We start from the raw sequence: 17,795 nt of genomic DNA, 5'->3' as shown, positions 1-17,795 counted from the left end.
TTGCGTCTGACTCAGCAGCGTCTGTGTTTCTCCAATCCTCATGAGAATTAGAGCCCTAGGTTGGGTGTCATGCTCATACAAAAACATTCCTTTTCGCGATTTAAATGCAGGGGAGTCGTGATAGCTAGGGATTATCGTGCCCCATGCAGCGCTGTTGCTTAACATTAGCCTAAGAAATAAGCTCCACATGGCGAAGGAATCAGTTCCGCAGCCTCCCCGTGGGGAAATCAGCTCGTTCTCACCCACTTTAGAGCTCTGCTATCAGAACTCAAGGTGTGTAACTGGTTCACTGAGCTATTCTAATGACTGCCGAAAAAAAAGGTGTATACTGAGGGGCTCATCTTGATTATAACCAATCTACTCCACAAAGAAAAGGTCCTGCGCAAAGGACCACATAAGCAGTAGGGACAACACAGTTTCAAAGCTACCTTTGTTATGTGGCGTCTCATCCACCTTTGACCTCGTCCACTTAGCAATGGGCCACGAACGCTGCTATCCAGTCCTCAGGAACGCCACAGTATCCATCAAGTTTGAATCTATGTCGCTTATTATACTTGAAATTGATTTCACTTAGCGCGAATGCATTCATCTAGGTGCACACAGTGTAAGCAACTTAACTTTGTGTATTGGAAGCGAATTCATTTATCCGCCGCTTTCTCTAAGTTTTGCCAAAGCTGTCACTATACCATCACTCATTCCTTCCTCCCGAGCAGCTTTGTCTGGATGGACACGTCCAACGAGGTTTTCCTGAGACCCCACATGCGCGCCTTCTGATTCTGCTGCTAACATTGCCTCTTCATCCTCATTATTTATATTCGTTGAAGTTGACATCTTGCTGTTTTGACTCGTCGGCTCGTTGTTCTTTTGACCACTTAAGTTTTGTGCAGGCGCCGTTGTTTTTCCCGATGCCTCCACCCTAAAGTCCTCTCTTACCGCATTACACCATTGTCGAACTTTCTTCTCACCCCAGCCGGGTACAGCGCTGATCTGTTCTGGCTGCGCGTTGATAGCATTTTGCAGACTTCCAAATGTGGAGATGAGACTTGCCGCATCGGACTTGTTAATGCTTCTGGGAGCCGTGACAAACTCAACAAGTGACTCCTTATACGACTGTGCTTGCTGGGTGCGGATTGCAGTTGGTTGGGAGTTTTCGGAGGACTTGAATAATTCTAAGTAGTGCGCAGCTTCAGGAGCGGACCAACAAAGGGTCAGGGTGAGGTTGTTGATGATTGAGGTCTTAGATAGCTCCTTCAAACTATCTTCATGGTTTGGAATGTCTACCATAATCAGGAGAATACGAAGCAGATACTTCCCTGCGAGAAGTCGGATTCGAGAATAGATGTATTCAGGATGTAAGCGGTGATATTTCAATGATAGGAAGAGGGCACACGTAGTGGCCCCAACCACGTAGTCAGCCGGGATATCGGCATATTCCCAGGGCAGAAGTTTGATATGATTCAATATTGGGTTGCCCTTTTGTCTCGTCGAAACAAGGATAGCCGAAGGGGTGCTTCTGCTTGGCAGGACCTGCGGTTTTGGCTGCTGGACTTTTGAAGGCACTGACACTGTTGATGTTTGCCTAGATGCAGAGGCCTCAGGCCTTGGGGTAGAACTTCCTTCTACATTTGAAGGAGAGTCAACCCCCGTACTTTCGCCATACTCATTGACCATGACTTTTTGGACGGCGATAAAGGCGGGACTTCAAAAGCGGTACTCGTATCTTAGTAACTCAATCACTATCTAATCGCAGTCGCCGTGCTCTCTTCACCGCCTAGGCCCACTTTTATCTTCAAAACCATCGCTGGGAATTTTTCTGCCGCTGATTTTGATGCAAGGCAAAAAAGAAAAAGAGCAAAGCAATCTAGATTGCAGTGATGGCTGGAAGGAACGAGACTAGTCATAAAAGCCTCCCGGAAGGCAGAGGGGATTCTGAGGAGGTGGAGGCTGCCCTGGATACCGCGAAGAATGACACAGTCCAGGAAGAATCGGTCTCCAACAAGCCTAGAAGAACTTTATTCGTTCGATCTCTGCCCGCCTCTGCGACGACCGAGAAGTTGGCGGAATATTTTTCGCAGTCCTACGTTATCAAACACGCTTTGGTTGTCAATGATTCCGAAACAAAGCAGTCCAAGGGATATGGTTTCGTGACGTTTGCTGATGTTGACGATGCGAAAGCCGCTCTGGAAGAATTCAGTGGATCCGTGTTCGATGGGAAAAAGATCAAGGTTGACTACGCCCAGCCCCGTCACCGTACAATCGATGAAAATGCGGGGAAGAGTGTACCATCATCTGCTGCACTTGAAGCTAAAAAACAGAGAGAGCAAGAGAGGGCTGCCACTCAGCCGCCCAAACTGATTGTTCGCAACTTGCCTTGGAGCATCAAGGAGCCGGATGACCTTGCGGTCCACTTCAGAAGCTACGGGAAAATCAAACATGTTAATCTCCCAAAGAAGGGAAACAAACTTGCAGGATTCGGTTTTGTGGTTCTGAGAGGAAAGAAGAACGCCGAGAAGGCACTGGAAGCTGTCAATGGAAAGGAGGTGGATGGGAGAACTTTGGCTGTCGATTGGGCCGTGGACAAGGCTGTCTGGGAGAATATACAACAAGACAGCCAAGAGCAGGAAAATGGAGAGGAAGAAGTGTCAAGCGACGCTGAGATGGCAGACGACGCCGAGGCCGAATCTGGTATTGATGATGATGAAGACCTCCCCGGAGACGAAGATATGGATGACATCGATCAGAGTGACGAAGGGGAAGACGAAGACGAAGACGAGGAGGAAGAACAGGAAGAGAAAGAGGATGAAAGAACCGCTGCCACCGTGTTTATTCGGAATCTACCATTCACCTGTACAGATGAGACGCTCTACGAACATTTTACTCAGTTCGGACCCTTGCGCTATGCACGCATCGTTGTCGACCCGGAAACCGAACGCCCTCGCGGAACAGGCTTCGTTTGCTTCTGGAAGGTGGAGGATGCAGCGGCGTGTGTGCGCGATGCTCCAAAACAACAAGATACCATTGTCCCAGAGAAGGAAAAGGCCAAAAAGGGCTCCATCGCATTCAAACATTCCGTCCTTCAGAATGAGAATGCCGACCCAACTGGGCGTTATACCTTGGACGGCCGAGTGCTGCAGGTTTCCCGTGCTGTGAGTAAATCACGAGCTACACAACTGGCAGAGGAAGGTGTCTCACGGCGTCTTGTTCGTGATACTGACAAGCGTCGCCTGTATCTTCTGTCTGAGGGCACTATCCCCTCGGATTCCCCGCTGTATAAGAAGCTCTCACCGTCTGAGATTAAGATCAGAGAGGACAGCTTTAAGCAGCGACAAAGTTTTATCAAGAAAAACCCAACGCTTCATCTTAGTTTGACGCGACTGTCCGTTCGAAACGTCCCCCGCCATGTCACCTCAAAGGATCTGAAGCAACTCGCTCGACAAGCTGTTGTTGGTTTCGCCCAGGATGTCTCTGCTGGCTTGCGCCAGCCCCTGTCCAAGGATGAGCTACAGCGTGCTTCGGAAGAGATGAAGGAAGCTGAGCAGCTCAGAAAGAAGAAAGGCCTTGGTGTTGTGAGACAAGCCAAGATCGTTTTCGAAGGACGGGATGGAAGTAAGGTCGAGGAGAACAGTGGCGCCGGAAGAAGTCGAGGTTATGGTTTCGTCGAGTATTTTACCCACCGGCATGCGTTGATGGGACTCAGGTGGCTCAACTGCCACGCCGTCGAAGCCCCCGCAACCGGCTCTGAAGATGCTAAGGACAAAAAGAAACGACTCATTGTTGAATTTGCTCTTGAAAACGCAAATGTCGTCAAACGCCGCCAGGAGCAACAAGAAAAGATGCGTAATTTCAAGAAAGGTAGTCAGAAAAATGGGGATTCTAAGGATGGCGACTCCCAGAACAGAACAGCACCAAAGGGCAATAAACGAAAGCGCTCCGAGAGCAATAGCGACCAAGGACAGGGTGGAGCAGATACGGAAGAACAGAACAAGATTGCCAAACGCAATCGTATCATCGCAAAGAAAAGAATGCAGCGGAGGACTCGGAAGGGAAAGGCGTAGTTGGGGCTCAAAAGTTATAGATGGCTAATTTTGCACACAACATTTGATTTATAATTACTCATGCTTCAGTTTTAGACGTGGTTTACCTTGAAAGACGCGGAAGCATCTGTGATGCTCCATAAACATCTGAAATCAAAATAGCTCAAATCCCATGGGTATAGTACCTATTCCAAGGCGTAAAGATAGCTGATTCCGCATCGCCCACTTGCCTCTAGCATCAGTAGTTTGTAGCGTCTTTCACCTTTCCAACAATATTATACCTATTGCTGAAGAACGTGAACCACTCATCTAAAACCGTCTTTTCCTTATCTTCGAGATCGTACCAATCTGGTCTACAGTCCTTCGGGTTCAGAGACGAACAGGCCAGAGCTCGAGAAGGGTCTTTTCCTGCAAAGACTGCAACATTTGTCAGAGTAGATTTTGACTACCGGGGGGACGGAGATGACCTACCACGATACGAACCAGCTGGGCCATAGGCTGAGTTTTGGGATACGTCGAAAACGATACCCTTGATGGCGACCCAAGTCGGACGGTTGGGATCCGTACCTAGCGGTGGGATTATCCTCGGTCAGCTTAACATCTCGGTGACGGTGTAGATAGACTTTTGAGGTACTCAGCATCGACTGGAAGAGAATACGTACCGTCGCACTTTTCCAATTCCTCCACGGTAATTGGATCATCCTTGGGGGGATCGAGTTGAACAGGAACCTTGGGTTTGAAACGTTCAGCCATGTTGATACAATTTTGCAAAACAAATTCGTATCTTTCAATGTGGATCGAGTATGGATCAGAAGCTGTTATAACGTTTTTCGGTGTCGGAAAGTCGATAGGAGTCGGGCCGACACAAAACGCGGGGCTGGTAGGCGGGGGGGAAATTTGATGCAAAGACCGACATAACCGTGGGTCTGACCGTGTTTGACGTGATTCAATTTGAACCATGTGCAAGATACCTCGTTTATCATCCTCCTCGTTGAATTGCGGCCATGTAATTGGCTGACAATAAGGGTTTGTACTAGTAGGTACTGTTATCCATCAGTTTCGAAATAGAGTTCAGCAACAGATTGGTTGTTTTATCGATATGTAACGTTCAAAGATCTTTTGGACTATAAAGAAAGAAAGAAAAGTCACTGGAACTGTCGCGTGGTCGAACTGACGTCAACCGCCACCAACCCCTGTCCCTCAAACCATATATAAGTAGAAGAACTGTATCCAAGCGGAAAAGAGTGGCTCGAAGCTAACTTCTCTGATCACTTCCTTGATCTAAACTACTTTCAACAATACTCCGTACTACCTTCAACTATCCTCTAATCCAAACCGCTCCACAGTGGAGATTGGTACGTTGAGAATGTCTTCTTCACTGCAAGAACCTCAAGGGAGCTCGCACACTCTAAGCTCGGTCTCGCAAAACCAAACGCCTCCTGGAAATATCAGGAGATCCCGTGGGGCGAGCACTGTTGAACCTGACATGTCGCATTATCTTTACTTTGAAGATAACGATTGCTTCTTCCCGCCAACCGAGTTGGGCCAGAAACCACCGAGACAGGGAGAGGAACGAGAACCAAGGCAATCGCCGATGGATGCGGAACAACCACGAGTCCCAGAGGAATGAGAGCCGAAACAATTGTTATTCCAAGGTTTGAAGCTTAAACTATCCTACTATAATGTAATAGCTAATTCACTGATAAAGGCCTGCCGAGGAATCGTTTATACTGCTCTATCTAGAGTCCAACCCAGGAATATATAAATAATTAGGCTGTACCTTTCATTGTTGGAGGCCATTTCATACTACAGTATTACGGGTAGTACTTATAGTGGTATGGTGTTTGATTGTCTAAAGATTCATTTGATTCCTACCAGGTAGCCCTGCTTACCTATGAGCACCTTTTTTTTTCCCCCACCCTACTCTTCCTTCTGTTCTTGGTAAGGAAATTCAATCTCAATCTCGATAGCAAACATTATATGTATTCAATAATACACCAACATTGTCAACTGTAGGTAAAGAAAGTTTTCAGGTCACGGTACAGTAGCATGTGAATCCATGATTTTAGAAGACGCTACCGGAAGAATCCATACGGAGAAAGTAAATGCAAGCCAAGTGGACCCTCTGGCCTTTAGTTAACCGCAGGTTAGATCGCAACCTAATCAATTCCCTTTATTCTATCTCAGTATTAGAATTTCTTCTAAAATAATGACGAGGATTCTTCTCTGGGCCTAACTTTGTGAGTGAGACTAGTTACTGCCCCCGCTAAATCTATAAAACGGGCAGGGACTCCGTACTGGATTGACTGACAAGCAGTGAGTGACACGTTGAAATGTGCCCCTCCAGCAATGCGCCCCACGCGGGTTGCATTCCAACGCACCTAATACGGTTGAAGTTAGCCCCCTTACGGTGGGACATAATTTCCACATTGGAATATGATTCTACTTAAGACGCTTCAAAGACTGCCCCTTCTCCCCCATGGGGCACTGGGAAACGATTCCCTGTACGGATCCCTTGTCCTCCGCGTTACTCGAAAGATAGACGACCACGAAATCATGGTCATGATTCCAAAGACTGACGCAAGGGCTGATGGTGCAGCCACTTAGATCAGAAAATGAGAGTATGCGCTTGCTCCGAAATCCCATTAACCTCGGATGGTGCGCATCTGTCCGCTCTTGTGGGGATTCCTCCACCGTAGGTGAGCTTCTACCATATTTTCGCTGAGCGGTGATTTGCTCATGAGAACCTTTCATAGTCACTACTACTGTAAACTACTGCACGTCTGGTTCTTATTGGTTTTTTGATCCTTCTTTTTTTTTTTTTTCTTTCTCGTTCCCACAAAGTCGGGTATACTACTACGGCGATACCATGATCATTTGCCCTACTCAGCTAGTTTGCAAAATTTCTCACACGCGCCTCCTTCCTTAACCCTCTGGTTACCTTGCGTCTCCCTCTTTTCTTTTCTTTCCTCCGTATATACAACGTATCCCCTCTTTAACGCTACAACTCGCATCAACACTCTCAACCCTGAGGGCCAGTAGTAATTGGCTATGGTCAACTCTGATTCAGACCCTGAGCGTGCCCAGGGTCCTGTCGCAACCTCCTTCCACCATGAAGAGCTTTCCTTTTTACCGGCGGACAAGCTGACGAGGCGGATGGGCTCTCCAATGGACATCCCTGAAAAGAACCCCGCGATGAACCACAGTGAAGAGTCACTCGATGCTGGATCCAACATACTTACCAAGGACGGCACGCACCGATTTCTCAAATCACGGCATATCCAGTTGATTGGTATCGGAGGTACAATTGGTACGGCGCTTTACGTCCAGATTGGCCAAAGCCTGCTTAATGGTGGTCCCGCCAGTTTATTTCTGGCATTCACGATATGGTTAGTCTTCATAACCCTTGTTGATGCACTCTTTTACCTGTCGCCGTGGCTTGTGTTTGAATGGGGTTACTGCGTCTCAAAGAACCTTAAAATATTGGTGAGTCTATACGGGCAGCAAAAGAACGAATATTACTTCTCGTTTAAGATTCCAGTTTGCAAAGGAAATAAGATGCGGCGCCAATGAATACAAAGCAAAAGCATAAAACACCGCTCCACAGATCCTCAAACCACCGTGACATGCACCGCGGTTTTGGAAGAGACAAACAGAGCCCAGACCCCATGTTCTTTCCCACACAAGTCCCATTTGCTACTTCTATATCTGGGGCCGTGGAGTCTTATACATCTCTTTTCTTAGGTGCTCTGTCATTCTAGCTATAACTGTTTGTACGAACTCCCAGCCCCCCAAGCTCCGAAATCCTTGCCTGTCTTCGTCATTACCGCCAGCAGCATTTCCCTCCCAATGCAGTCCTCTCGGTGGATGGCGATAGGTCTCCATAAGCGCCACGTTCCCCCGTGTGTCCATGTCCATAGAATCCACCAGCTTTCACGTTCCCAATTTCCCATTGCGGCTATGCTGGTCTACCCCAATGCGATTGCTCTTCCATGCGCTTCCGTTATGTAGCATTTACTGAACCACAGGAACTCCTAGGTCTGGCTGAGATGGTTGTATACCTTCCCGTCTCCTCTCCTTTCATCCACTTCGCTGGCCGCTATGTCGACGAAGCCTTTGGGGTAGCAGCCGGCTGGAATTTCTTCGTCTTCGAAGCTGTGCAGGTGCCATTTGAAATCACCGCATGTAGTATGATCATCCACTACTGGAGCGATGTGGTCCCAACAGTTGCAATCATAGTCATTGTGCTTGTGCTCTATGCGTGCGTTATTCCTCATGCGATTAGGGGCACCGCCGTGGAACTTCGTTTCTAACCCATAAAACAGATTCCTGAATGTCTTCGCCGTGAACTACTATGGTGAAGCCGAGTTTTGGCTTGCTCTGGGGAAAGTCTTACTCAGTATAGGTCTGATCGTCTTCACATTCGTTGCAATGTTGGGTGGCAATCCCCAAAAGGACCGATTTGGGTTTCGCTACTGGCAAGAGCCTGGTTCATTCGCAGAGTATTACAAGACGGGGGACCTTGGGCGATGGTTAGGATTTCTGGCTTGCTTGATCAAAGCGAGTTTCACAATTGCGGGCCCCGACTATGTGTCAATGGCCGCTGGAGAAACGGAGAATCCACGAAAGGTCTTACCGAAAGCATACAATGGCGTCTTCTACCGACTCACGTCATTCTTCGTTCTAGGAGCACTATGCGTGGGTATTTTGGTCCCTTATAATGACCCGACCATGGTCAATGCATTCGAAAAGGACCTACCTGGCGCGGCTGCATCACCCTATGTCATTGCGATGGACAGACTGGGTATTCCGGTTCTACCGCATATTGTCAATGCCATGGTCCTTGGAGCCGCCTTCAGTGCAGGAAACAGCTATGTCTACTGCGCCAGCAGATGCCTGTATGGACTTGCGCTGGACAACAAAGCGCCAAAAGTCTTCAGGAAATGTACGAAGAATGGCGTCCCCATCTACTGCGTGGGGCTTGTCCTGCTGATTGCGCTGCTAGCCTTCCTGCAGGTCTCCAACAGCGCATCAGTTGTGCTCAATTGGTTTATCAACCTGGTAGGTCACCCCATAACCATCTCAAGGCAAGCGACTAAACCATGCATCAGGTTACTGCGTCGCAATTGATTAATTTCTCGGTCGTTACATTCTCCTATACCCGCTTCAGGAAGGCGCTCATCACGCAAAATGTTCCCCGCAGTTCTCTCCCTTATCAAAGTCTCGGTCAGCCTTACGTTGCCTATATGGCCCTGGTCTGTACGATAGTCATGGCGTTTGTGGGTGGGTATGAAGTCTTTCTACCTGGAAAATGGGATATTCCCACCTTTTTCTTCTCGTACACGATGATTGGAGTATTCCCAATCATTTTCTTTGGATGGAAACTTTGGCACAAAACCCAGGTTCGAAAGCCTGAAGAAATTGATCTCAAGACCGGACTCGATGAAATTGATGAGTATGAAAGAAATCATGTGTCGTTGCCTGCGAGGTATGTGCTATCCATTCTATCTGAAGGATTTCCAACTCCGCTGTTATTTTTACACCGCTAAACATCCTCATAGCAATATATTCTCGAGGTTTGCCGATTGGATTTTTGGCTAAGGCTGTACATGCGCCTCTGCTTTTTTGGTGGCCTGTTGTCCAGGAACTTCAGCTGTACGGCATTACGAATTGAACGGTTTAACATCGATATATCTGTGTAGCTCTCATCGTATAGAGCTTATTAAAACTGTAATTGTATGCGAAGCCTAAAATGTGTTGGATTATTATACATCCGGAATCAATCTATGAATCAGAAAATGCTTGCCGGGCACCTAAAAGCATCAGTCTGCAACTCCTACTCTGTAGAACCAGCGACCCTCCCACTGCTCCCTGGGCTTAATTGCCCTCTTCCTGCGCACCCTGAGCAGCCTTTAGTGCCTCCATCCGTTGCTTGTTTCTCTTCCCTAGCACCCGCAAGGTATTCTTTTTCTCTATCTCCGTCATCTGCGCCCAGTTCGCGATCCGTGATAACGTTCCATCCTGGTTGACCACCAACGGACCCAAGTGATCCAATTTCACCGTCGACCCATCACCGCTGACATCAAGCTGCTGTGTCTGATCGGCGCTGCTGGAGTCGGGAAGAGCGAGGTACTGCTCTGCTTTCTTTTCGGTGGCGGAGTCGGTAGCGGCATTCTCGGGTTGTTGCTGCTGTTGGGTTTGCTCAGTGGCCGATGACATTGTGGCGTAGGGCTTTTCTTGATAGAGATTGGAGGGACACTGGGGGTAGGCAATCGGTGTACGGATTAGTCTTTGAGAGAGGATTGTCGCAGGTGCGATTGTGGTTGAGGCGCGCGTCGGGATTGTCAGGAGTGGGTTTAGGACGAGATGTAGAAGTGTTGTGCGCGTTAAAATGGGTTTGTGCATGTCTTCTATCTGGGCCAGGTTTTCTGTTACTGCAGGTAAGTTTGGCCGATAAATAGATTGAGGTGTGTTGGTGGATTTGGTGGTGCGGGAGTTCGGTGGAACTGACGGAGGATTCTAGAACGATCATCCTTCTTGGTGCTTCGGAGGTACGTATGACGTTGTTTTGGATATAACCTCCAATTTGTAATTTTCTACCTGTTTACATATGTAAAAATTCTCTAGTCGGTAGAATATATTGAATAATATGGAGACTGTTTACTCTGAAATTTATCTAAACCACCAATTGACCTATGATGCGTCAGAGGACGGATGACATGCAACATGTAGATAAAGAAGGGAACTTACCGAAGCAGTGACACCATGTCCTACCCCCTTAATGCTATGCCACCATCCTTTAGGAATGAACATCCCATCACCAGCCTCCAGCTGTGCTTCGTATCCGATATACTTGCGTTCCGAGCTGGCCGTGTCCAAGCTATCGTCCCAAACCTCCCTCTCCAGCAGTGTCCTCTCTCGTCCCTGCATCATTTCTGACCCTCGAAACACAGCAGCCTCGCGATTCCCACTCCTCCCTAGTTGCCTTCTCACCGACGCGAACAGCGCTTGTCCATGGTCGGGAGCAATTAACCGCACAACTTTTCGTCCGGCAAGTTGAACGAACAGGTTCGGGTTGGGATCACGATGAAGGGGGGTGTATGTAGGCGGATAACCAATCCATACATTGGTATCGTAGACATCACCGTTGCCCGCCTGGGACACAAGCTCGGGAGTCGCAAAGTCGTCACGAAGCGTCTGTGGCAGATCGGATAGCTGGCATTGTGCTAAATACAGTCGAATCGACTGCGGCTGTTCCTCCGCTGTGCGCATCCATTCCAGAAAAAGTCTGAGAGGTGCATGGAATTGCCTAAAACTAATATCATCCTTGTCCGGTTCCATCGACGGCTGTGTGAGTTCTAATGGGACAAGAGCGTCTGCACCGTGCTGCTCAAGATATGCGGTATTCAATCGGGATACATTGGGCTCGGATGGGGAAGACTGGAACCAGCGTCCGAAGGCAGGCAGATCGCAGAAGCGACGGCGTGGGAGGACAACAGGAAGCTCGGGAAAGAAGTGCTCCTTGCGGAAATTCTCTATGCTAGCATCGTCAAGGATTTTTAAAGGGTGATACCCGCAAGGAGTTATGACGGAGGGAATGTTTTGGGTGTTCAATTGAGCATGTCTCCGGGTTGGATTGTTGAATCGTGCAACGGCAGATGGACGGCGGTACCAAACTCGTGGGTTACCGTTGAAAAGCCATCGCTGGACCGTCATTCAGGAGAGATGAGCGTCGTTTGTAAGCTTCGTCTGGTAAGATGTCTCAGGATCTCTCTGTACCTGAAGATCGTAGCTAAACTCGGGTGACAGCCGATCGGGGAATTTTGTCTTCCGGATTCCGAAGACTACGTAGTAGTACATTTATACATCCTTCCGTACAGGAATTGGCTAATAAGAGATCAAATTGTCACCAAAGTTTCGGAGCCCAAGTGCGCATTGATTCAAAGTACATACTAAATTCGCTGAGTCAGGTGTCATCTGCACCCTATATATCCCGTGAGGTACGGGACAAACCAATGGTTATTGACCTAATATCTTGGAAGCTTTTCAAATAGTCCTGACAGCTCATAATGATTCAGTGGCTGGGGTCTATTTTACAGTATAGTAACAGAGGCAAGCGATGACTACCGAACTAGAGTACTTTGGCTAGTATTTAACACCCCCAACGATTTATGAAGTATTTAGTAGGTATCTAGTTAAAATTGATTCTATACCCATTTACCAATAAATCTCACGGAATTGTCCGAGGTCCGCAAATCCTTGCCTATTCAGGGCTGGTGTGGTCTGGGGAAAACGGAAACCCCGCGCACCCAATTGAATGAAAGTCGCAAGGAATCTCTCCGCACCGGTTGCTGCCATCGCTCATTCCCATACCGGCTCATCGCACCCTAAAAGACCGTCAATATGGCTTCGGAAACCACTCCGGTAGATACAACGACGTCGAAATCGGCATCAGGCGACCAGAATGCCCCCGTGGAGGGTGATAGTGCGAAGCGGAAAGCGGAACAGACCAACGGAACTCATACGCGCACGAAGCGGAATCGTTACATCTCTATTGCCTGGTATGACCCCGGATCTGGATCGTCCGATCCTAACCCCTCTGGAGAACATGCCATATGCCATATGCCATATCGGTTTGTGTCTCGTGATATCTTGCGGCAGTGGAGCTGACTAGTCTCGGTACGGCACTTCCAGCAATGAATGCAAGCGACGGAAGATTAAGTGTAACGGTCAGGTACCGTGTCAACGCTGTGGGCACCTCAATCTCGAATGTTAGTAGACGGAACAACAGCCGCACCTCTGTCCTCCCAAGGGCCAGCGGTCCTCACCCCATGTGTCATGCGGTTAATCATGTTTTGATAGGTCGATATGCCCCTAATTGCTGCAACAATAACTTTAAGGATTCGGAGTATGTTGACCGAACTCCCCTGTATTCTGCGCCTACCACGGCTAATATATATCCACCCTGAATAGTGAATTCCGCTCAATGAAAGATCAGATTACGACTCTGCAGGACCAGGTCAATAGCCTTTTCAGTAGTCTAAGTGAGCTCCGTTCGCAGAGATCTTCCATTGATTCGCCGAACTTCGACAACTTCTCGCGAGATGGATCGCAGCCTGTGTTTACTTCTATGCATGCTGGGCTGGCCAAACCACGTGTGAGGCACCCCCGGTTCCATGGCCCCACGAGCTCGACTTTCAATTTCAATGTAGCAAGATCTAGCCTTCAAAACATGGGCATCGCTCCGACAGAAGAAGTGATAACTGACGACCTGACCACGGCTCATGCGACACCTGCTGGCTCACCTCCCCATGCTGCACCATTCGCGCCTCCTATTCATCCTACTAAAGATCCTATATGGGCCATTAAACGTGAGGATGCTATACGACTATGCCAAATCTACGAAGAAGAGATTGGGATCATGTATCCACTTTTCGAAATCGAAAAGGTGACACAGCAAATCAACCTACTCTACACTTTTATGGAGGCTGCAACACGCACTGGATTTGCACAACGAGCGCTGCCCGGCTCAGATGGTCTCCAAGACGACAATACAAACCTTATAAAGATGATTCTTGCTACAACGCTGGTTGTGGAGGGGGGTGGCCAGAGCGAGCTTGGTCAACGTCTTTATCTGAGTGTGAAACCGGTCATTGAGTCCAAGATTTGGGAGCCGTTAGACATTAGAACCATTCAACTCTTCGGCATCGTGGTATGTTATCCTGGTCCATCGCGCAGGCTTTTTGATAACTAACATCTCATGATTAGGCAACCTACCATTTCCATACTGACGACGATGCCATGGCCTACCGTCTCATCGGGTTAGCTGCTCGCATGTGCCTTGAACTCGGCCTGCATCGACGAGATGCGTTGGCGAAGTCATTTCCTAACGAAGATCAATGGCCAGAAATCATCAAGATCTTCTGGGCGATCTATAGCTTGGATAGGCGCTGGAGTCTTGGTACTGGGCTGCCGTTTGTTATTCAAGATGAAGATATTGATCCGAACTTACCAGAGCCGGTAGGATATGCTTACCACCGTCCCATCTGGGGTATCTGTCGCTAACAGACGTTTAGGATGCATCGCTGCCGTACCTAAGGTGTATGATTTCCTATAACCGCATTAGCTCAAAGATTTGGTACTCTGGACTTGGCTCAGAGGGAACAACGGACATACGTCGGGATGAAATTGGCTACTTGGACTATCAAATTCTCCAGTGGTACAAGCACGTTCCAGATGCCTTGAAGTTCTATCCAGTGCAGTCACCAAAGCATGGAGAGTCAGCGAACCGTGGCCTTCGACGACTACGTGTTCTGTTATATTTGCGCATGAACCAGCTTCGCATTCTTATCTACCGACCGGTTCTTCACTCAGCAGGTAGCATCTCCGAAGATAAGGGCCATGCCCAGACTGTGGTAGATGTTGCCAAAGATACGGTTCGCGTGCTTACACGGCTGAATCAAACTTCCGACATTTATCGCACTCAACAGATTACATTCAACTATTTTCTTGTTGCCGCTCTGGCTGTCCTTTTTCTCGCCGTTTGCCATGCGCCGACGGAGTTCAACCGGCAGGTCCGAGACGAGTTCTACATGGCACTCGATCTAGTCAACGGCTTTAGCACGAAGTCTTACGTATCGAAACGGTTGTGGAAGGCCATCAAAGGCCTTCGAAAGATTGGTGAAAGGCTGGGCGTGCTCGTGCGTCCCTTTGGGTCAGATTCTAATGACCCTCATTCTACGGCAGCTGTCGCCATGGCCGGTTTGGCTGGTCATCCGATTGAAGATCTATCGGTATATGGCCCTATGAATGGGGTGAATGAACTCGGAAATAGCCCATTAAATGGGCTTCAGATGAGCCATGAGTTGACAACGCTGTTTGAGGCTGTTGGAGGATTTGGCAACTTCATTGCGTCGAGCACAACGCAGGACGGGATGGGCGGGTTTGTAGGACCCGATGGCGAAATCCAAAACACGGGGGAAGGCCTTTCAGGAATTCTGGGAGACGATGGTGAATTATCACGAGCCATCAGGGACTTGTTCTGAGGGATACGCTTGTATGTATATCGATGCGGTGTGTATATAGTGACATTATTATTCTTTTCCAAAATGTCTCGCTCGGGTTTCCTTTGTAGGCGAACCTGACTAACAGTAGAAACCACCTTGATATAGTGTCAATAAAGTAACCATACTATATTTTCTAAGTGCAGATAACGGATGGTAGGAGTAGGAGGAGTACGTAGTCCTACAAGTAGATCATGGACGGTCGAGACCCAACCCTCATTCCCTGCACGTGACCCCGCATGGCTGCCGTCAGTCGGAGGGCTGGAGAGTTAACCTAAGTTCTCTTGCCAACCACCCATCCTCCTGAACCCCAATCAAATCAGAAGCCATGCCCAACTGATGACCTACGGTTTGTGAGACCACACCTTCGACGTTGAGGGATCTCTCCACTTCCATCTAGTCCGCGACGGCTACGGCAACTGGGACCGCTGGCAAACATCTTTTTCCACCGCCCCACGAAACCTAATTTCGGAGAACCCCTCGACTGCGGCGATCAATCACTGCACAATCAAGGAAGGGAAGGAGAGACAGGGACTCCCGGATTTTTTGCTCACTGTGTCCGCCAAGGATCGATAATTGCCAATATCCGAACTTTGTCTCCAATTTCCATGATCTTCTGAAGTCGTTTCCTTACTAGTGGGGGGAATTTATCGCTATCACGTCAACGCCGCCTCATCGCACAATAAGTCTCGTTTCGCACATTGTTATGACCCTTGGGCCTATCAGACATACTCGTTCGCTTGGTTCTTGGCCTCTAAGGGTGCTACAGTCTTGCCTTCATTGAACAAGGCTCCTAATCTCCTGGATCGGGGGATTCCTGGGCGAAAGCGACTTGGGCCGGGACGCAGTGTCAGCTGGTGCAAGTTGTCAGAGGCCTATCTCTTTACGAGATCACCCCAGAACGGTTTTTACCGGTAGCTCGGCAACGTGTCGAGAGAGACAGGTTCGGCGTTGGCCGACGGCCTAGACAGGCTGGATCTGAGTCAACTGTCAGAATCAACGCCCTCATCATCTGCGTCCGATTCGTTCGATATGTCGTCATCGGAAGGGGCCCCGGAGTCATGGATCTCCTCCTTTTGCTCCCTCATGGGCCATGAGTTCTTTGCCGAGGTGTCGGAGGATTTCATCGAAGATGACTTCAATTTGACGGGACTGCAGTCACAGGTGCCCATGTACAAGGAGGCATTGGAGATGATCTTGGATGTGGAACCAGAGGAGGATGAGGACGAAGAGGAGGAGGAAGAGGAAGAGGAAGACGAGGATGAAATATTAGGTGATGAGAAGCCCCCCGGGTATCGGCGAGCGGGTGACCGAAGGCATACGCGGGTGGCCAGTGATCTGAGCGTGATAGAGAGCTCTGCTGAGCTGCTCTACGGTTTAATTCATCAGAGATATATTACGTCTCGGCCGGGCATACAGCAAATGCTGGAAAAGTACGAGATGCAGCATTTTGGCGTCTGCCCCCGCGTCTACTGCAATGGATGCAAGGTTCTGCCAGTTGGTCGGTCCGATACTCCAGGTCAAGAGACGGTGAAGCTCTTTTGTCCGAGCTGTCAGGATCTGTATACGCCCCCAAACAGTCGATTTCACTCTGTTGATGGTGCCTTCTTTGGAACTACTTTTGGATGCTTATTTTTCATGACATTCCCTGACTTGGACATTGGCCCTCGGCTTGATAGCTCTCTTATATCGCCGACACGGTCATCTTCAGTAAATAACCAGGTCTCTCCCGACGTCCCCCCTGCTCATCAGCCGGTGGAGATCAACGGAGTGCGGACGGCCAATTTCTGCCCCGGACTTGGACTGGGCAAGATCTATGAATCACGGATTTATGGATTCCGGGTTTCGGAGCGGTCCCGGACCGGACCACGTATGAAATGGCTACGGATGAAGCCCACAGATGTTGAAGAGCTCAATGAGATGGCTCGATATGAAGCAGCTCGTAGGGAAGCCGACAACGACGGCGATACAGAAATGGGCGCCGCTCCTGCAGGAGGAGCGCAGAACTCGGCGATCGCAAAGAGGAAAAAGGCGCCTATGCGGAGACGGCGGTACAACCCTGATCAAATGAGCATTAACGGCGCCGAGGCGGGATAAACGGACAAATCAGCTATCATTATTAAAACTCTTTTGGGCGATGGGAAAGAAATATTTAGAAGGAAATTAGTGTGGAAGTGATTGAAGCGCGCATGTTGACTTTTGTGGTTCTTTTCCTTTTTAACCCTACTAGCTCGTGGCCCATGGTCCTCTCAAACATTAACTGAAGTTTTTCCCCCTTTCTTTTGTGTGTCTTCTTTTCGCCTATCATCCCACAACTTCCCCCAATTTCCTTCATCAACTATTCATGTATGTCTTGTCTATATTCACTGAATTATGTCTCATTTCTTTGACTGCATCAAGGCGTCTTCGGGTCGACTTTTCCGTCTTCCTGGCGTACAGATTCACGTTCGAGTACAGTACACAGAGCAATCATGGAATTAAAACATTGAATGTTGATGGCCCAACTGATTGTAGTTGATTATCGTCTTAATATACTCTCCACCAGACCATGCAATGACAAGATCGTACCGGCCTCGCCTACATTTCTACCTACCTTACTTATAGGCAAACACAAGACTTACACCATGTATCAGAAAGCTAGTTAGCTGTTCTTTCCTCGGATATAGTTCATGTTGGCCTTCATATCCTTGGATGTATG

General features: G+C 48.6%; 9 protein-coding genes across 9 annotated transcripts; 5 read left to right on the top strand and 4 right to left on the bottom strand.

Moving 5' to 3' along the window:
- Positions 1 to 226: 226 nt before the first annotated feature.
- Positions 227 to 1,772, bottom strand: BDV38DRAFT_214357 (DNA repair protein RAD10). The gene is made up of 2 exons (XM_032052675.1): positions 348 to 1,772; positions 227 to 275 (listed from the first exon to the last, which is right to left on the bottom strand). The coding sequence occupies exon 1, from the start codon at positions 1,669 to 1,671 to the stop codon at positions 643 to 645; it is 1,029 nt and encodes a 342-aa protein (XP_031908380.1). The 5' UTR covers positions 1,672 to 1,772; the 3' UTR covers positions 227 to 275; positions 348 to 642.
- Position 1,773: 1 nt separating this feature from the next.
- Positions 1,774 to 4,342, top strand: BDV38DRAFT_214318 (mRNA-binding ribosome biosynthesis protein NOP4). The gene has a single exon (XM_032052674.1). The coding sequence runs from the start codon at positions 1,875 to 1,877 to the stop codon at positions 4,053 to 4,055; it is 2,181 nt and encodes a 726-aa protein (XP_031908379.1). The 5' UTR covers positions 1,774 to 1,874; the 3' UTR covers positions 4,056 to 4,342.
- On the bottom strand, positions 4,273 to 4,787 carry BDV38DRAFT_287891 (putative progesterone binding protein; the record flags this gene model as incomplete). The annotated part of the gene is made up of 3 exons (XM_032060955.1): positions 4,273 to 4,451; positions 4,506 to 4,601; positions 4,697 to 4,787. 3 exons carry the CDS (start codon positions 4,785 to 4,787, stop codon positions 4,273 to 4,275), a joined length of 366 nt encoding a protein of 121 aa, XP_031908378.1.
- A 501-nt stretch (positions 4,788 to 5,288) lies between these two features.
- Positions 5,289 to 6,227, top strand: BDV38DRAFT_261733 (uncharacterized protein). The gene has a single exon (XM_032056035.1). The coding sequence runs from the start codon at positions 5,401 to 5,403 to the stop codon at positions 5,662 to 5,664; it is 264 nt and encodes an 87-aa protein (XP_031908377.1). The 5' UTR covers positions 5,289 to 5,400; the 3' UTR covers positions 5,665 to 6,227.
- Positions 6,228 to 7,085: 858 nt separating this feature from the next.
- BDV38DRAFT_287890 (putative general amino acid permease (Agp2)) lies at positions 7,086 to 9,635 on the top strand (the record flags this gene model as incomplete). Its single annotated transcript, XM_032060954.1, has 5 exons — positions 7,086 to 7,520; positions 8,063 to 8,295; positions 8,360 to 9,095; positions 9,146 to 9,522; positions 9,596 to 9,635. The coding sequence occupies 5 exons, from the start codon at positions 7,086 to 7,088 to the stop codon at positions 9,633 to 9,635; spliced, it is 1,821 nt and encodes a 606-aa protein (XP_031908376.1).
- Positions 9,636 to 9,848: 213 nt separating this feature from the next.
- On the bottom strand, positions 9,849 to 10,727 carry BDV38DRAFT_214269 (uncharacterized protein). Its single transcript, XM_032052673.1, has 2 exons — positions 10,699 to 10,727; positions 9,849 to 10,634 (listed from the first exon to the last, which is right to left on the bottom strand). Exon 2 carries the CDS (start codon positions 10,437 to 10,439, stop codon positions 9,912 to 9,914), a length of 528 nt encoding a protein of 175 aa, XP_031908375.1. The 5' UTR covers positions 10,440 to 10,634; positions 10,699 to 10,727; the 3' UTR covers positions 9,849 to 9,911.
- On the bottom strand, positions 10,504 to 12,142 carry BDV38DRAFT_261730 (putative JmjC domain protein). Its single transcript, XM_032056034.1, has 3 exons — positions 10,785 to 12,142; positions 10,699 to 10,727; positions 10,504 to 10,634 (listed from the first exon to the last, which is right to left on the bottom strand). Exons 1-2 carry the CDS (start codon positions 11,748 to 11,750, stop codon positions 10,707 to 10,709), a joined length of 987 nt encoding a protein of 328 aa, XP_031908374.1. The 5' UTR covers positions 11,751 to 12,142; the 3' UTR covers positions 10,504 to 10,634; positions 10,699 to 10,706.
- Positions 12,143 to 12,823: 681 nt separating this feature from the next.
- BDV38DRAFT_261727 (transcription factor domain-containing protein) lies at positions 12,824 to 15,105 on the top strand. The gene is made up of 4 exons (XM_032056033.1): positions 12,824 to 12,942; positions 13,008 to 13,746; positions 13,803 to 14,054; positions 14,111 to 15,105. The coding sequence occupies exons 1-4, from the start codon at positions 12,866 to 12,868 to the stop codon at positions 15,077 to 15,079; spliced, it is 2,037 nt and encodes a 678-aa protein (XP_031908373.1). The 5' UTR covers positions 12,824 to 12,865; the 3' UTR covers positions 15,080 to 15,105.
- A 662-nt stretch (positions 15,106 to 15,767) lies between these two features.
- Positions 15,768 to 17,222, top strand: BDV38DRAFT_214257 (casein kinase II subunit beta). The gene has a single exon (XM_032052672.1). The coding sequence runs from the start codon at positions 16,130 to 16,132 to the stop codon at positions 17,192 to 17,194; it is 1,065 nt and encodes a 354-aa protein (XP_031908372.1). The 5' UTR covers positions 15,768 to 16,129; the 3' UTR covers positions 17,195 to 17,222.
- The last annotated feature ends 573 nt before the right edge of the window (positions 17,223 to 17,795 follow it).

This window comes from Aspergillus pseudotamarii (genome assembly GCF_009193445.1).
Source record: "Aspergillus pseudotamarii strain CBS 117625 unplaced genomic scaffold BDV38scaffold_86, whole genome shotgun sequence".
In the NCBI taxonomy this organism is placed as follows: domain Eukaryota; kingdom Fungi; phylum Ascomycota; class Eurotiomycetes; order Eurotiales; family Aspergillaceae; genus Aspergillus; species Aspergillus pseudotamarii.
The sequence above is the reverse complement of the archived record's forward strand: the minus strand, read 5'-3'. Positions and strand labels throughout refer to the sequence as shown.

What these genes read in the sequence shown, in the direction of transcription:
- BDV38DRAFT_214357 (XM_032052675.1), bottom strand. Translation starts at nt 1,671, where the DNA reads ATGGTCAATGAGTATGGCGAAAGTACGGGGGTTGACTCTCCTTCAAAT.
- BDV38DRAFT_214318 (XM_032052674.1), top strand. Translation starts at nt 1,875, where the DNA reads ATGGCTGGAAGGAACGAGACTAGTCATAAAAGCCTCCCGGAAGGCAGA.
- BDV38DRAFT_261733 (XM_032056035.1), top strand. Translation starts at nt 5,401, where the DNA reads ATGTCTTCTTCACTGCAAGAACCTCAAGGGAGCTCGCACACTCTAAGC.
- BDV38DRAFT_214269 (XM_032052673.1), bottom strand. Translation starts at nt 10,439, where the DNA reads ATGCACAAACCCATTTTAACGCGCACAACACTTCTACATCTCGTCCTA.
- BDV38DRAFT_261730 (XM_032056034.1), bottom strand. Translation starts at nt 11,750, where the DNA reads ATGACGGTCCAGCGATGGCTTTTCAACGGTAACCCACGAGTTTGGTAC. An exon ending in GACATGGTGTCACTGCTTCG is followed by an intron (nt 10,728 to 10,784) that starts GTAAGTTCCCTT and finishes GACGCATCATAG; the next exon opens with GTCAATTGGTGGTTTAGATA.
- BDV38DRAFT_261727 (XM_032056033.1), top strand. Translation starts at nt 12,866, where the DNA reads ATGTGTCATGCGGTTAATCATGTTTTGATAGGTCGATATGCCCCTAAT. An exon ending in TTCAACTCTTCGGCATCGTG is followed by an intron (nt 13,747 to 13,802) that starts GTATGTTATCCT and finishes TCTCATGATTAG; the next exon opens with GCAACCTACCATTTCCATAC. An exon ending in ATCCGAACTTACCAGAGCCG is followed by an intron (nt 14,055 to 14,110) that starts GTAGGATATGCT and finishes ACAGACGTTTAG; the next exon opens with GATGCATCGCTGCCGTACCT.
- BDV38DRAFT_214257 (XM_032052672.1), top strand. Translation starts at nt 16,130, where the DNA reads ATGTCGTCATCGGAAGGGGCCCCGGAGTCATGGATCTCCTCCTTTTGC.